The 18,159-nt window shown below is 25.8% G+C and overlaps 1 protein-coding gene across 1 annotated transcript in view; it reads right to left on the bottom strand.

Moving 5' to 3' along the window:
* Positions 1-17,460, bottom strand: part of LOC100197434 (protein CASP-like) — a 75,151-nt gene extending 57,691 nt beyond the window's left edge. The window contains 12 exon segments of the mRNA NM_001309705.1: positions 1,544-1,612; positions 2,317-2,365; positions 3,466-3,532; positions 3,783-3,859; positions 4,793-4,848; positions 6,137-6,204; positions 6,530-6,608; positions 7,154-7,212; positions 11,832-11,910; positions 12,021-12,068; positions 14,567-14,677; positions 17,293-17,460. Of these exon segments, the coding sequence (NP_001296634.1) occupies positions 1,544-1,612; positions 2,317-2,365; positions 3,466-3,532; positions 3,783-3,859; positions 4,793-4,848; positions 6,137-6,204; positions 6,530-6,608; positions 7,154-7,212; positions 11,832-11,910; positions 12,021-12,068; positions 14,567-14,677; positions 17,293-17,352 (822 nt within the window). The 5' untranslated portion in view covers positions 17,353-17,460.
* Between the last annotated feature and the right edge of the window lie 699 nt (positions 17,461-18,159).

Raw genomic sequence — 18,159 nt, 5'->3', positions numbered from 1 at the left:
AGAATAAGGAAAAATTGAGCACAAGCTAAGGTCAGAGACAAGACACAATTCTAGGAGTGAAGATAAGCGATTAGGGTTGTCTAGGTAACAAGTCAAAGTATAATCTGATTGAGAGATTGAAAAAGACAAAACTAGTTGAAAAAATTGAGAGATTGAAAAATTAAGATGACATTTAATGTCACTAATACCAAGAATATTGGCTAATAGATAAAGAAAAAGGTCAATTTGATCTGAAACAACATCAAAAAAAGTGCTCTTGGAAAGTAAAAAAACAATAAAGAACAAAATAAAAAGAGAGGGATTGAGTCAAGTGGATTTGTAAAAGCACATAAAAGAATAGTCAGAAAACTCAAACCTGATTTTGCAACAAATAGATGAATAGATATTAGGTGGAAATGATAGTTTTTCATAATAGTTTTAGACACTATATTTTTATGTTTTTAATAATTAGAGAATAAGATAACATAATAATAAAAGAATATAACTCAATCATAGATAGTGACACCCCAAGAAATAAGTTATGCAGTTAGTTCTTGCTAATCAACTTAAAATCATAACAAAGTGCTCCTTTTTTAGTCTTGACAGTCCTCACTATAGTCTTTGCCTAGGAGGTCTTTTATATGACAATAGCTGGATGCAATTAACATTTTCCCAAGATGAGTATTTTAATCAAGACACTATTTCTAGACTTTAGTCAATCAAGAGCCCTAATGGGCATGGGTATTTTAAGTCAGAGCAAACTTCTCCTCACCTTTGCCAAGAAAACTAAATCCTACAAGTAGGACATGAACAGATTGTACTGAATTACATGTTATCAGTAGCAGAGTGATCTTGATGATGACCTTATAAAATGGAACATATTACTGGAACATATTAATGGAACATATTACTAGAGCATATTAGTAGAACATAATACTAGAACTTATTACTGTAACATATAACTGGAAAATAGTACTGGAACATAGAACTTATTACTGTAACATATAACTGGAAAATAGTACTGGAACATTTTACTAGAACATATTACTGGAACATATTACTAGAGCATATTAGTAGAACATAATACTAGAACTTATTAATGTAACATATAACTGGAAAATAGTACTGAAACATAGTACTGGAACATATTACTGGAACATTTTACTAGAACATATTACTGGAACATATTACTAGAGCATATTAGTAAAACATAATACTAGAACTTATTACTGTAGCATATAACTGGAAAATAGTACTGGAACATAGTACTGGAACATATTACTGGAACATTTTACTAGAACATATTACTGGAACATATTATTAGAGCATATTAGTAGAACATAATACTAGAACTTATTACTGTAACATATAACTGGAAAATAGTACAGGAACATAGTACTGGAACAAATAACTAAAACAAATTACTTTTACAACTTACTGGAAAATAATTTTAAACTGAGTTTAAACAATTACTTGAGTAATTGAAACACTTAAGGTAAACTGAAACAACCCATTTAATCTATATTAAAATATTAGAAAACCACTCTTAATCAAATAAACTTACAGCATCTTTAGTATCTTGATTAAATAGGGATTTGAAGTTTTCTGAGAACTTCTCAGCAGCAAGAAGTTGCTACAATAAAAAAACAAAATGTAAAATTTTAAACTAAAAAGATATTGTTTATTTAAAAGAATAAAGCTAGGAGAAAAAAAAAGGTATTCAAATGATGTGATTTAAAATTAAAATTAAAATTTGTGTAATGAAACTTTCTTAATTTCTGCACATGTGTAATAAAAAATACCTGCTCTAATGGAAAATACCTTTTTCCTGATTTTATTGTTTAAAGAAATATTTTTTTGAATTTATTATAGCCAAATGTCATCATTAAATAAAAATATAAATATATAAATTTATTTTACAAGAAAGTATAATCTTTCTTTATTTGAGTTATTCTTTTCTACACTTTAAAATAATATTTAAAGCAATGAAAGAAAAAAAAAATCGAAAGAAAAAATGCTTAAAACTTTGAAAAGTTTAAATTTTAGAATTTTACAAAGAAAACTAAAAAAAAAAAAGTTTTTATTTTAATCACACCATAACTAAAATATTGTTAAAATATTGTTAATCTTTGATATATTGAGTTATTTAACTATATTTAATTTTATAATCCAAACCTAATCCTCGACTGTTAATAATCATGTATTGTTGATTTTCTGATCAACATTATCACTTCATACTTTTACTTTTATGATGTCAAACTGTTTTTTGATTAAATATAATTACTTTCATTAATACATGCCTAAACGACATACCTAATTTATGCATAAACAATATACCTGATTTGCTCGTTCTAAATCTGACTCAAGGATTTCCATCTCTGAAATTCTAAATACAATCATTATCTTTAAATAAATTATAAATTTGTTTTCACAAATAAATTCTCTGTTCTAAGATTGATAAATACACCATAATTTGAGAATAAAACAAATCAAATGAGCATATAAAAAATTAAAATTTTCAGAACATAAATATATTCATTTCTATGCATTTTAAGTTTATAACTTATTTGAATAAAGTATTTTTCAATTTAAATATTTTTTATTTTAACAAAAATCATTTGTCTAATACAAACAAATATTTAAATGTTTTTAAATGTTTATATTAATATTCTTTTAACATAAACTGTGTATGGCTTAAAAAAGTGAATGGCTTAAAAGAGGATTAATCACCACTCTATTTAGTACTTAATTCAAAAAAAATCAAAATTTGAATTATTTTCAATTACAGTAAAACCCCAACTAAAATTTTTCTTATTATTTGTAGTTCAAAAAGACTAAAAACTATAATATATAAACATTGTTATAAATAAATAATAAATAAATACATAGGTTTACCCACAGCTACTGTGATTTGTCACATAATGGATATGTTGACAAAACACAATATAATTAAAAGTTTTACTAATATAATAATTTTTTGCACAGCAAAAAAAAACACAGTAAAACTTTTAATACTCAAGAATTTTCTGGTGAGTATTTCACCAATGACCATTAAATAAGATTTTAGATTTTTCTTATAAATAGCTTTCTTTTTTTTTTTTATTGTCACAGGCAATATTTGGTATATTTCAAAGTTTAGGACCAAAGTTTCAGTGTGCAAATGCTCGTTAATTAAAACTATTACTTCATTTTGTTTCCTTTAATTTTAGTGCTCTTTCTGACATCAAGTAGTTTATTTTTCAAAAAGACTAAGAACTAAGATTTTTATTTCAAAAAGACTGAGAACTAACATTATTTGTATTTTTAAATAAAACTAGAACTAAAATTGTTTTAAAACTGAAAAAAAGACAAAATAATAAGCCAGAGAAAAAGAAAGAGCAAATATAAACTTGAAAAATATAAAAACAATATAAATATGCAAAAACTAATAAATGCTAGAAGAAAAAAAAGTCAAACTAATACAACTATTTTAAAGAAAGTTGAAACCTGGCTGTGATTTCTTCATCGTGTCGTGATTTTAATTCAAATATTTCACCTTGAGTTTTTTCCAACTCTACAAGATCAAACAACCATTACTTTACTTTTGAACAAATATATAAAAATTAAAAACTGTTAGTATAAAAAGTGTAAAAATCAAAACATTTTTTTAAAAATAACAAATAATTTAAAAAAAAGATGTCTGATAGAGAGAGAAAGAATAAGAGAGAGAGAGTTGTTAGTGGTTTGCAAGTTTGTAACACACTATTTTGTCTGAATTTAATAACTTGCAGTTCAGAATAATAGTTTAAGAAAATATCAGTTACCTTCTTTCAAAGTTTTTATCTTAGCTTCTGAATCTCCCAACTTTGTAGCCAGTAAAAGTTTTGAGTCTAGCAATTTCCTAATTCAACCATAAAAATATTTATAAAAAACATATTAAAAAAAAGTAAACTAGAGTACTTATTCTTTCTTAACCCTTCTTAATTTTCTGTATTTAATGTGCTTCCACATTGAATTTAACAATTGCGATTTCAAAAAATACATAACAACAAAAATAAAAATTATATAATTATAAAACATTATATAGGGATGTGTGAAGCAAGCAGTATTTTTAAATTACATATATATTAAATGTCATTTAAATAAATGCCAATTTATAAAATACCACTTTATTAAACACAGCTTTATGAAACACCACTTCATTAAATGTCATTTAATTAAATACCACTTTATTAAATGTCATTTTATTAAACACTACTTTATTAAACATCATTAAACATTAATTAAATTATTAAATGTGGTAGTGGTAGAGCAGTTCATAAACAAAAACTTATATTTTTAATCACTTTTTTTATTGTTACTTAAATAGATTCAACTTGTTTCTTCGTGCAGCGGCCTTGTTCTTCAAGGTTCATGTTTCAGATTTAAAGAGGATTGTAACCACAATAAAGTAGTCTCCTTAACTGTAATGCCCCACTTGGTCTTAAGGAAACAAATAACATTTTAAAAAATGAATAAAATAAAAAAAAAGAAGATTAGATAGAACCACTTAGATAAGTATTTTTTAGTATTTACTATTTAGTATTTAGCATTTATATATTATAAATGTCTTATAATATATAAATGCTAATACTTAATATTATTAAATTAATATAATATTTATATTAATTTAAAAATATATTAATACTTAATATATTTTTAAATTAATATAAATATTATATTTAATAGCATAAATATATAAAAATGGTGTAATCATAAATTATTTCTTACTACTTGCTTGTAAAATCTTTTATGAAACCTCTTACTGTTCCCTCTCATTATGAAAAAAACTTACTGTTCCCGCTCATTGTATGATATTTGGAGAGCTTTTTCTTTTTCATCAAGTAAAGCCTAAATTATAATCAAAAAATATATATATATCAAGCATCTGCGTCTCAAAACAGTACAAGAAGAAACAAAATAATCTTGTTTTGTGAAAAATACAATACAAATTGAAACAATAATTTTTTTGTTTTGTATAAACCGGTATGAAATGAAATAAGATTAAACTTTTTCCGAAACAAAACAGTAAAAAACGAGAAAAACAAGAAATTTCTCAGTTTTACGAGAAATACTAATATTTTTACGGCAGACAGGGTTGGCACAAAATAAAAAAGTAATTTACTTTTATATTGTACCAATTTACGCAGACATTTTCGATTTTTACAAGAAATTAGATTTATTTAGACTTACTAAATTTACACTGAATTCTTTCTTCTAAATTCATGTTAATATATAATAAATATATTTCACGATAAGTTTAAATTTTCACAATAAATTTTTTAGTTTTGCAGAATATTGACTTAACACAATAATCTTGTATTTAGTAGATTCTCTTCTTTATATAATTGAATTTGAAACATTTCATTCAAACAAAAGATTGCAATCTCTTGATGCGAGTTTATATACATATAAATATATAATTTATGTCAAGACGAACTTAAAGTTAACAAATTATTACAGTAAAACCTACCTACCTGGGCCGACGACACGGGTTTTAAAGTGGACGAGCACAATCGTCAACTTTTAAAAAAGTCCTCTATATTTAGAATTTTCTTTTATAAAAAAAAAGTGGGAGGTACGTGCCCCATGCCCCCCACCCCCGGTGACGTCAGCTCTGCCTACAGTTGACAACTTTTTTGTTATTGTTTTTTATTGAATTATAACGTTGTATTAACGTTTGCAAATTTACTTAGATGCGCTAAACCTTACGAAAATGATGCTTTTGCATTTTCGTAATGTTTTGTAAACGAAAGTTTAACTTTTTAGTTAAACTTTTGTTTACAAAATATTAAGTTAGTAAGTACTAAACGCACATTTATTTCATTGTTGAAAGTTATAGTATCTTTTAAATTTACCTGAATGATTACTGAAACTTGAATGATTACTGAAACCTGAATGATTACTGAAACCTGAATGATTACTGAAACTTGAATGATTACTGAAGCCTGAATGATTACTGAAACCTGAATGATTACTGAAACCTGAATGATTACTGAAACCTGAATGATTACTGAAACCTGAATGATTACTGAAACCTATAATTACCAGGCCCTCAGATAGGTCCAAGAACCATACAACATTGTAAAACAAAAACCAAAGAAAATATTTCACAATAAAAAGTGTGTTTTTTTCGTACCTTCAATTTTTCATCTGTTTGTTCCTCATATTTTTTCAATTTCTCTTTCAGCTTATTTAGTGTTATTTCTATAAAAGTATAACGAAGACTTTCAGTTTAACTATTGTTTGAATTATGATCTTATTTTATTTAAATTTTGATTAATGGTTTCTTTGTACCTTAAACACAGAAATAATTTAAGTCCTACATATTCTTAACTTTCTTTATTTATTTAAACTTTTATTAAATAGTTCCTTATTCTAATTTATACTAATTTATACTAATTTATATCAACAATCAATACCAATTTTAACAACACAAGCATTTAATATTAACATTATTATTACATCATTTAATATTAACATGGACATTATGTTGTCAAAAGCAATGTTTCTTATTAAAATAAAATAAAACCTTGATTTTTTACATCAGCAAACTCAGTATTGTATTCTTCTAAAGTTGTTCTTAACTGTTGATTTTCAAGCTCTAAATCCTAAAAACAATTTTTTTTTTTTAAATCACTGAATAATAAAAAATAAAAAACATCCTAGAAAATTACACAATGACATTTTTGTTGATTTGGAGACTTACATAAATGGAAAAATATATAACTGATGTGCACTAAGGATACATTATATAACTGATGTGCACCCAGGGCACATTATATTAGCTAGTGTGGACCCAGGAAACATTAGTTATACATAAATATGTATTTGAACACATATATTAGTTTAAGGAATAAGTTATATTAAATATAAATTATTCATTTAACAAATTATATAGTTTCGTTAACAAAACACAAAAACGTTTAACAAATTTTATAACAAAATTAAAAAAATAAAAAATATTACTACATTAGCATCACAAGCAATCACAAACTTACTAAAATAAATTGCTAAAGTAACAGTAGTATCAGTAACTATAAATTAAAATGTAGTAACAGTAGGTATCAGTAACAGTAGATATCAGTAGCAGTAAATTAAAATATAAAAAATGTAAAAGTACATAATCATTTGTAAATTAAAATAATACAATTACCTTTGCTTTATCTAATTGTTTTTTCATAGATTCAGCTTGTTTCAAAACAGGAACAGGGTCTAAACAATTGTTAAATTCTTAATTTAATAGGGAGCAACATGCAATCACCAATCATCTAGTGATAATTATAAAACTGACTAGTACATATGCAATGTTCTCCCCATTGAAGATGATGATGAAGTTACAAGAGAATTTTTTGTCAATCATTTTTATTTATACATTTTTTCAACCTTCATGAACCATGGAACACAGCAAATAGAGGCACTATAAGTAAGAGGTTACTGGAAATGAAAGAGAGCATTGTCTATCAAGAATGACTTCAATATTGTGATTAGAAAAGAATATTTCAATAACTATGAAAACTTTCCCAGATACATTATATGAAGAGAGCCCTCTATGTTCGAGAGTTCTATGTTTGATGTTAAAAACTAAGAAGTTTAAGACTAGTTAAGTCTTTAATGAACTGTTATATACTTTACTGTTGTTAATTATTACTATTGTTAACATTGTATTACTATTGATTTATACTGAACTACCAGAATGAGAAAATGAGTAACTGAGAGACTCAGACCCAGACCCAAGACACAAATAAAGAAAAAAAGGGAAAACAGAGTTTTAGCTTTGCTTACTTTTGACTAGTTTTAACAGTGCCATGTTGCGCATGGAACGTGTCTTTCTTCATGCTTTTTGTGTGCATTGTGAAGGCCAAGTAAAAAACCCTTTGTTACAATTTTAGATTATTTAGCAAAAAATAAGGCAACAGCTTATTTCTTAGGGTGTCGTTTACTATCTATGGTTGAGACAAATTGTGTAGTAGTTAAAAACATGAAAAATTACATAAAATATTAACAAAAATTATTATCATTGTTTCAATATATCCTTTACAGATATTCATGGTCATCGAAGTAATATTCAATCACACAAATGGCTTTGATGCTAAATTTTTTTGTCTAAATCTTCTACTGCTTGTGATTTAGACAACATTCCAGTCATAGTCCTACGAAAGTGTTCTCCAGAACTGTTTTCAATACTTTCTAAACTTTTTCTTAAGTGCTTAACTGGATTTTTCTTTTCAGCTTTCTGGAAAATGGCAGTCTTTTGGAAAATGGTTCCAATTTTAAAAACTCTGAAAAACACTCTAACCCCTCTATTGCCTAATCAGTCTATCGATTGTAATAGCAGTGAATCTTCAATAAACAAACTTCTAATTAGGAACTTTATTTAATTTAAAGCTTAATTTAATTACCATTATTTAATTACTTAATTTAGCGTTAAAGTTAACAACGCAACAAATAAAGCAAATAAACAATTTGGATTGATTAAAAACTCTTTTAAATATTTAAAAGAAACATCAGTAAAACTTTTATATAAAACATTAGTATGACTTGATCTTAAATATAGTGCAGTAATAATGACAGTTGAACAAGTCTGGTGTGTCATTAAAACAGAAAATGATAATATCTTAATTGGTAGCATATATTTTGCCCACCAGATGCTAAAGTTTTTACAAATCAAAAAATCAATAAAATAATAAATATAGCAAAAAAAAAGTGTTGAATGCAATAAATATTCAGGTTTACTCTTATTTACAAAGACTTTAATTACCCAAATATAAAATGGAATGAGAATATCCAAATAATGTTAAAGAATGATAGACAGGCACAAATATTTTGGGGCAATTTAAATGACAACTTTTTGACTCAAAATGTCACAAAACCAACATTTAATTCAGACACACTGTCAGAAGGCAATGCCTAAGATTTGATTTTAACCGATGTACCAGAGCATATCTCGATAATAAGCTATAATCCTCTGCATATCTCGATAATAAGCTATAATCTTAAAAAAACCAACTCCATCAAAAACTTCCTATGGGAAATAAAAGTTTAACTACAAAGCCGAAAATTATTAAAAAATGAACAATTCATTCCATGGTATAAAATGGTCACATATTTTCTCTAATAAAAACATTGATGAATGTTACAAAATCTTTGTAAATAAATATCACGAATTATGTAACAGCTAAATACCTAAAAAAGTCCATAAACAAATAGCTTTAAAACCATGGATTGACAAAAATGAAGACTGAAATCAGACATAAAACAACCTTATGAAGCAAATTATAATTTATAAAAATAAATCCAAGTCACCCAATTTGGTTCAACAATACAAAATATAAAGTAAATTAGTTTAAAACATATTGAATACGCAAAAAAGTATGGAAAACATGGAAAAACGATGCCAAATTATTTTACGATACCAAATTTATTTTATGTTAATTCTTACAAAAAAATTAAAAAAAGAATAGCTTCAATGTCTGATGAATACAATAACACTGTAACAAATAGAGAACCTATAGCAAATATTTTAAACAATAGTTTCAATTCAGTTTTTTGTTAATGAAGATAGACATAACATACCAAATATGCTGCTAGAAAACTAAAATTATTCTAGAAGCAGATATAAATAATAAAATAACTCGCCATACTATTGAAACTAAATTTAAAAAAATTAGATGTTTACAAAGCTGTTGGAGTAGATAGAATAAGCCCATATGTCTAAAGTAAATATCATAGTACTCTCTGTGAATCATTAAATTTAGTATATATAAAATCATTGACTAAGAAACAATTACCAGAACTCTGGAAATCAGCAAATACAACCCCAATTTTTAAAAAAGGTAATAGGAACAATGCATCTAATTACAGGCCAATCTCATTGACCTCTATCTCATGTTAAGTTTTGGAATTAATTATTCGAGATAAAATTATGGATTATCTAACAAAAAACGGCTTATTAAATGAAAATCAGCATGGGTTCAGAAAAAATAAAAGCTGCACAACAAACCTACTGGAAACTCTTGATATCATAACAGATGCACTAGAAAATGGCCACACTGCTGATATGTTATATCTAGACTTTGAAAAGGCTTTCAATAAAGTACCTCACTCTCATTTGATCACTAAACTTCAATCATATAGTATCGTGAGAAATTACTTAAGATGGATAGAAATCTTTTTAACTAACAAAAAACAGAGAGTGGTCCATGGCAACAGTACCTCAGATTGGCTACCAGTTATCAGTAGTGTACCACAGGGATCAGTTTTAGGACCACTACTGTTTTTCATTTTCATTAACGATTTGCCAGATCAAGTTGAAAACCCCATCAAACTTTACGATGATGATAGTAAAATAATTAACATTATAAAAAATCCAAATGATTCAATAATCCTTCAAAATGATATAAATAATATAATGCCATGGTCTATTTATCTGCCTCACAAAATTTTATTATGAAAAATGCAAAGTTATGCATATCGGGAAAAAAATCCAAATACTACATTTATAATGACTGATATTAATTGTAATTACAATTATACATTATGTAACACAGAAGCTGAACATGATTTAGGTATAATGGTTCAATCGAATCTAAAATGGCAATCACAAGTTGATTCAGTAACTAGCAAAGCAAACAGAATGTTAGGCATCATAAAGAGAACATTTTAATATTTAAACATAAACACAGTAAAAAAGCTCTATACAACATTCATACATCCACATCTTGAGTTTGCAGTCCAGGTATGGTCTCCATTCCTACAACAAGACATAGACAAAATTGAGATGATCCAAAAAAGAGCAAACAAACTAGCACCTACAATTAAAAAATTATTTTATGAGGCTAGGTCAAATATTATGCAATTAACAACACTAGAAGAACATAGACTACGTGGAGATCTTATTCAATTTTGAACAAAGGCTCAAATAATGAAGCAATCAGACAAAACTTCTTCACAAACAGAATACAAAATTGTTGAAATACTTTGCCACAAGATACAATAAATTCAAGTTCAATCAACTCTTTCAGAAACAAGATTGCTTTGATGTTCAAATAAAAGAAACAAGCAAAATTATGAAACTATATAAACATTTAATTTCATAAAAAAATGTGTATATATATATATATATATATATATATATATATATATATATATATATATATATATATATATATATATACATATATATATATACACGACAAATAAAAGATAATTTAAAATATTCTAAAAGATAAAAGTTTTTGCGTAGCGCAAAATTGCTGAATGCGTAGGCAAATCGCCTTTTCGCAGGCAAAATGCGAGCTGTGTAATGCTTCTTAACAAGGCCTGATATATATATATATATATATATATATATATATACATATATATATATATATATATATATATATATACATATATATATATATATATATATATATATATATATATATATATATATATATATATATATATATATATATATATATGTATATATATATATATATATATATATATATATATATATATATATATATATATATATATATATATGAGTGTGTGTGTATTAGTGCATATATGTAATTGTATAATAATAATAATAAAAATAATATAAATAAAAATAATAATAATAATTAGAAACTAAATTTAAAAATTGTTAATTTATTTCTAACTATTTTTCAATTATGCTTTATAAATCTTTAAAATAATAAAAAATGTCTTTTTTTTTTTTTCCAGATGACTCATATAAAGTTGTTAATGATAGCATAATTTTGTCACTAATATTATAAAGTCAAAATATATTATAAATTTTTCAAAACAACACAAATAATTACAACTTAAAAATAATTACAACTTACCAGGAATCTCAAGAAGATTTTTATATAAAAGTAGAAACGCACTTTCTGCAGCTTTACTTCTACTATTTAACGAATCTATCTGAAAAAAACAAATTTCATTATACAACACACCTCAAGCATACAATTTCATGACAAAACACCTCAAGCATGCCACACAAAATTTGTTATTGATGCGAAATGAAATTTTACCTCTTTTTGAAATGCTTTAATGACAGGTGAAGCTTTCGATCGAACTTCCTGAAGAAATTTTTATATACTGTATAGTATATGTTTATTGATGTATATATTATAATACTGTATGAATATATAATATATACATCAATAAACATATACTGCTATATAAATCATATAGCTTAGTATATATTGCGTTATGTTATATAAATTATGTAATTTTTTTATAGATTTTAAACTTTAATATAGTTTCTTCTACTAAACTTTATATATTTATTTTTATTTATTAAATTTTTCTGGTAAAATTTTAATTGCCTTGCTGCTTTTTACTAGATTTGTTTCTCCCAAACCTCCATAATTTCTAAACTCCTTTATTGAGACTGCCCATGTCTCATATCTATTATTAAAAGTTGTTGTTCCACATCTATTTCTATCCATTTATCCGTATTAAATCATTAAGGTTTTGTTGAAATTTTTGATTAAGTTTATTCACTATTATTCAGAAGAAAAATTTAAAAATTAAGCTTTAAGCTTTAAAAATTTAAGCTTTTTTTCTTCATCTCTCAGTCTTTATCTCTCAAATAGTTTGTGCTCAATTTCTTCTTGCTCTTCTGGTGATTTGGAACATTGTATGATCTCTATACAACTTTTGATGCTTGTTAATTAAAAAATCCTGATTCAAACACCCTATCATTTCTTGCTTCAGACACCCTGACATCACACTTATTACTACTTTAAAGCTGACTGAGATTCCTTATACATATATATATATATATATATATATATATACATATATATATTATATATACATATATATATTATATTATATATATATATTATTTACATATATATATTATATATACATATATTATATATACGTACATATATATATATATATATATATATATATATATATATATATATATATATATATATATATATATATATATTAACGAAGAAAAAACAACTTTTTCTATGGTACTTTAAGTTTCATGCCTATACGGCAATCATCAGCCATTGAATACCAATATTCAATGGCTGATGATTGCCGTATAGGCATGAAACTTAAAGTACCATAGAAAAAGTTGTTTTTTCTTCGTTAATATATATGTATATAGCTCTATTTGAAGTATCTTTTTAATATTGAGCACTCTTTTACGACTATGAGTTTTGTTTTATTATTATAATACAAAATAGCCTTAAATATATATATATATTATATATTAAATATATACATATTATATATTAAATATATATATATATATTATTATAATACAAAATAGCCTTAAATATATATATATATATATATATATATATATATATATATATATATATATATATATATTATATATATATATATATATATATATATATATATAATCATTATTTATTACTATTTCATTTTACTGTTACAAATAAAATAAATTTAAAAATTAACTAACAACTGAAAAATTCGATGAGATTGTAAAGTTCTCATTGAACTGTATTCAATAATTATTGATATAGCTGTACCTGATAACAGCTTTATTTTTCAGAAACTTCTTGAAAGTTTTATCAAGTGTGAAGGAGATTAGCAAATTTACATAGTGCTCAAAGAGTTGTGATTCAGGTGGCAAAATCGTGATTACTTTTTAAAATTCAATTCCAGATCTAACAGAATTAGTAATGTGATGTTGCATATGCGTGTTTGTTATTAAATTTTTGAATAATGTAAAACTACATCCTCAAAGAAGAGCAAAAGCTCAAGGAACTTCTTACTTAGCCAATGGCCTGTCACAGTCACAACATGAGTATTTTTCCAATAATTAAAATATAATTAAAAATAACTTGTAGGCGTGCTCATTTGAAATTTACTTTGCATCTTAAGTCAAGAAAAGGATATGAGGTACTTACAGATAGTCCAACAAAAGAAGAGGACAAGCTTGAGGTCAAAGGTTAATGTAAACTTTAGTTAATTGAGGTAAAAAAATTTAAAAGTGCTTAATAATTGCGATGGCTCTCCTACATTTCAAATTATGCTTAAAAGGATCACTTTATTGATGCTAATATACTTCTGGGTTCTTGATTAAAAAACTAATACTGATGAGTGGAATAAATTTATAGCAATCTTAAAAGATCTTCATCTCTATCAATACAAAACATACAACTTACAAATACTTCTAGTACCCTGTACTAGTGGTAAACAAAGCAAGAGTTGATGTTATCTGCTTGTTTTAATTTTTCCAACCTTTTAACTTGATAGCTTTACCTTTTTGCTTAAAATAAAGCTTTATCGTGTAGCCTTTTTTTTATCAGTTGAGTGAATGAACTATTCCTTTCCAAATATTCTATCAATACCAACAAAAATAGATCCAGCCAAGCATGGTGTTCATGGTAGTACCTTACATAACTTGATCCTTGGTATAGCTATGCCAATGTATATGAAAATAATATTTAAACAATAAATGTAGTCTCCCATAACTTCCATAACATAAAAAATTGCTCATGTTTTAAAACTAAAAAACTACAAAAATAGAATAAAGTGTAAACAAATATAAAAACCGAAAGACAATAAAAAAGAAAACCTCTGAAGAATTTGCTTTCCATTCTTTTGTTAGTTTGATAAGAAGCTTTTTTCCTTTTTCAGAATTTTCTTGCCGCTCTACAATCTCATTTGCAGATTGATCAAGACTTTTCTAAAGTAAAACAAATATAGAAATCTTGCAAATAGAGAATAAATGCTTTTATTTTAATAGTCACATCACTGCTACAAAGATTTACAAGTCCCTATGCTTACCTACATTTTTATTAGTGAGTTTACTAGATAAGCCTTCACCATAGCTAAAGAGCTTTAAAGAGGCTAAAGAGCTTGTCTCACTTGTTATTTAGTATTGTGACTTTCTTTTAAACTATTATATCTGAAAATTTTCAAAAAATGTCTGAACTTTAATTTAAACTTTATCATAATTTGTTTTTCTAGTCTTTCAAAAACTTATTATATATATTATTCAAATTATCCAGGCACTCATAACCACAGGTTGAAACACCCATAAGCACAGGTTGATTGTTTATTGCAAAGATTTTAGTTTTCTAGTTTTTTTATTGCAAAGATATACATGCAGACAATACGAACTTTAAAATAAAATAAAAACACAAACACACAAAAAAAAAAAATTTCTCCCAAAAAGACTGTAAGCAACCAGTTAGAAGTTAACATAAAGAAATAAAAAGAGCAAGAAAATGGTTAAGTTTTCTGAATGTCATAGAAAATTATGTTTTGTTTGATGTAACAAGAGATGATAGCTCGTATGAAAAATCACCATAACAGAACTTATTGTTTATTTATATAATATAAATAAACAAATGTTCTGTTATAACTACCTTGGCTTATTTAAAATTTATTTATTATATATAAATTCATTTTTATTATATTTTTCTTCATCCTTAATTTAACATTTCCCCCTAATATATTGTGTCTATGTTGTTTTCCCTTGTTAGTGTTTAATTAGTTATTAATACTATTTACTCTATTGGTTTTATAACTTATCTCTGTAGTGTTATAATTGACTTTAGTTTCTTATGCAACCCTCAGAATAAGAAAAATAAAGTCAGCAATAATTTGCCAACCTCAATCTTTTTGAGGTCAGCATCAGGTCGGCAAAAATTATTTGATACAAAGGTCTAACCATAAAACATAAAAACGAGGTCGGCAATTTTTTGCCAACCTCAATCACTTTCAGGTCAGCAGTTAGGTTGGCATTGCCGAATGCTGACCCTATTTCCAATGGTTCCTTATGTAAATCCACTTTGATTAATATTGACTCTCTTATTATGTTTTCATCTTATTCAATTTATCCTTATTCACTCTTAAGTTGTTTCATCAGCAGCTGTGCTTATTTATAAACACAAATTAAAACACTATACATAATAACATTCTGTCTCTCAGGTGATGGAAATTTAAAAACCCTACACTTTTTGTTTTGAAAATTTAACAGGTAACCACAGAGCCATTTTATGCAACTGCTGCAATTCATGGATTCATGCTAAGCAGTGATGGTTCCAGGAGGGGATGGAGGGTAATCATCCTCCATCAATCCTTCCCCCCTTCCTCCCTCTTCTCCCACCAGAATTTAAAAAAAAATTGTAAATGCTTTTGTAAATTTAAAGAGCTTTGTAATTTTTTTTTGGTTTTTGTATCAGCATCCTCTTCAACACACATCAAAAAATAAGTGAAATTAAATAGGTTTGCTTACGTATAATAATTTTGCTTGAGACAGTTCAAAATGTTATTGTTTCAACTGTATAGCTAAAAGCATGCAATTGGGTTTGCTTACTGTTATTGAGCTTTTATTAACAATATTATGCAAGAATCCACCAACAACATCCCCAAGTTTTCTTAAACCTCCAATTTGCTCAAGAAACATGTTTAAAAAACTTAATAAAATTTTTGGTTCTTCCATAACTTGTAAATACTATGCTATTTACTTTTTTTATTGATTCAGATCTATATCTTCACCTCAACATAGCATTACTTTCATATCACATTGGTGATATAAAAGTAATTTTAAAAGGGGCATATTCCCTGAAATTTTTAAAGTACATTATAGCCATTCCAATTTATAAAAAAAGGTTCTTCACTGGAATTTTTTAATCAACAAGTTTTTTAATTTCTTTATAACTTAAGCACACTTTTTGAAAAAGCTACTTATAACAGGCTTCAAAATTTGAAACAAAAATCAAAAGATTGTAAACAAAAACATTTTTAACTTAACTAAAACATTTAACATTGTAGTAAATTCAGCAGGAGCGAATTAAGATTTTATTTTAAAAACATTATCTACAACAATGTTTTTAAAATAAAATTGACAAGATCATTAGCAGTTGCAATGTTCAAGACCAGTTACAGTATTAATGAATTCTACAATAGCCTTGATGAAACAGTAATTTGTAGCAAAAAGTAACTAACTGTTAGAAACTGAAAATACAATTCAAAACTTCATCTCTCACAACATTAAATTTAAGTACATCAAATATATTTGAATATTTATATCAAGTTCAATAAAATCCATTTGTGCAAAAACTCATCAGCAGAAAGTGTCTTTTTGTTAAATATAATTAAGCTACTTAAAACTGTATAAATAATAAGGTAGAGCTTTGATGTAAGAGGTAGAGCTTTGATGTTGAAGTTCTTGTTGTTGCTGGTTTTTAGAGACTTTTAAAACTAGCTACAATTAGCAAAATACGTTAAAAATTGCTTAAAATATGTTTAAAAAAATGTTAAAAATACATAAAGGATAAAATTAAAATCTACCTGCAGTACAGGTAAATTGAAATCTGACCAACATTTTAAAACAGATTTCAAATTGGACATTTTTTTATTAAAATTTTCTGTTTCTTTTGAGTTTTCAAAAAAAATAGTTTGCTCGATTAAATAAAAAAAAAATATTTGTTGTTTTCTTCAGCTCGTCGGTATAGTCATCAAAACGACGGTAAAAATTTTCAAGTCGGTCTAAAATTCAAGTCCCGTTTAAAAATTTGATGACGTTTTGACGACAAAACCGGATTTTAAAAAAATAATTTGTATAACAATAATATTTGTAAATAATAACAATAATAACAATAATAATGTTAATAACATTAATAATAATGTTAATAATAATAATAAAGTCCAGGATAATTTGAGTGTAAGATTCCCAGCGAACGGTTTTTTGTAATGAATGAAGGATATACATCACTTACTCTTAAGAAAGATCTGGGTATCTATGTATTAAATTATCTAAAATGGAATCAACACATACAGGTTGCAACACGTAATGCGAATATGATACTTGGCCTATTAAAAAAAAACATTTAGATCAAAAGATAGGAAGCTTTGAAATAAACTATACGCTACGTATGTTAGGCTGCATGTGGAATTCGCTGTTCCGGTATGGTGTCCTTACTTAAAAGGTGACATCAAAGAAATTGAAAAAAAATCAGCACAAAGCAACCAACGTACTTCTGAAAGGTGTCGGTGTCTCAATTTTGCTACTTTCGAAACTCGCAGGAGACGTAGCAACTTGATCCAACAGTTTAAACTAGAAAACGGTTTTGAGATTATCAATTGGAATAACACACCAATTCGCAGATCACCTTCCAACGTCCTTATGCGTGAACTCGCATATAATAATGCTCATCA

The sequence above is a fragment of the Hydra vulgaris genome, chromosome 10 (assembly GCF_038396675.1).
Source record: "Hydra vulgaris chromosome 10, alternate assembly HydraT2T_AEP".
NCBI classification, from domain to species: domain Eukaryota; kingdom Metazoa; phylum Cnidaria; class Hydrozoa; order Anthoathecata; family Hydridae; genus Hydra; species Hydra vulgaris.
Note: the sequence above shows the minus strand (reverse complement) of the source record. Positions and strands in the feature narration are given on the sequence as shown.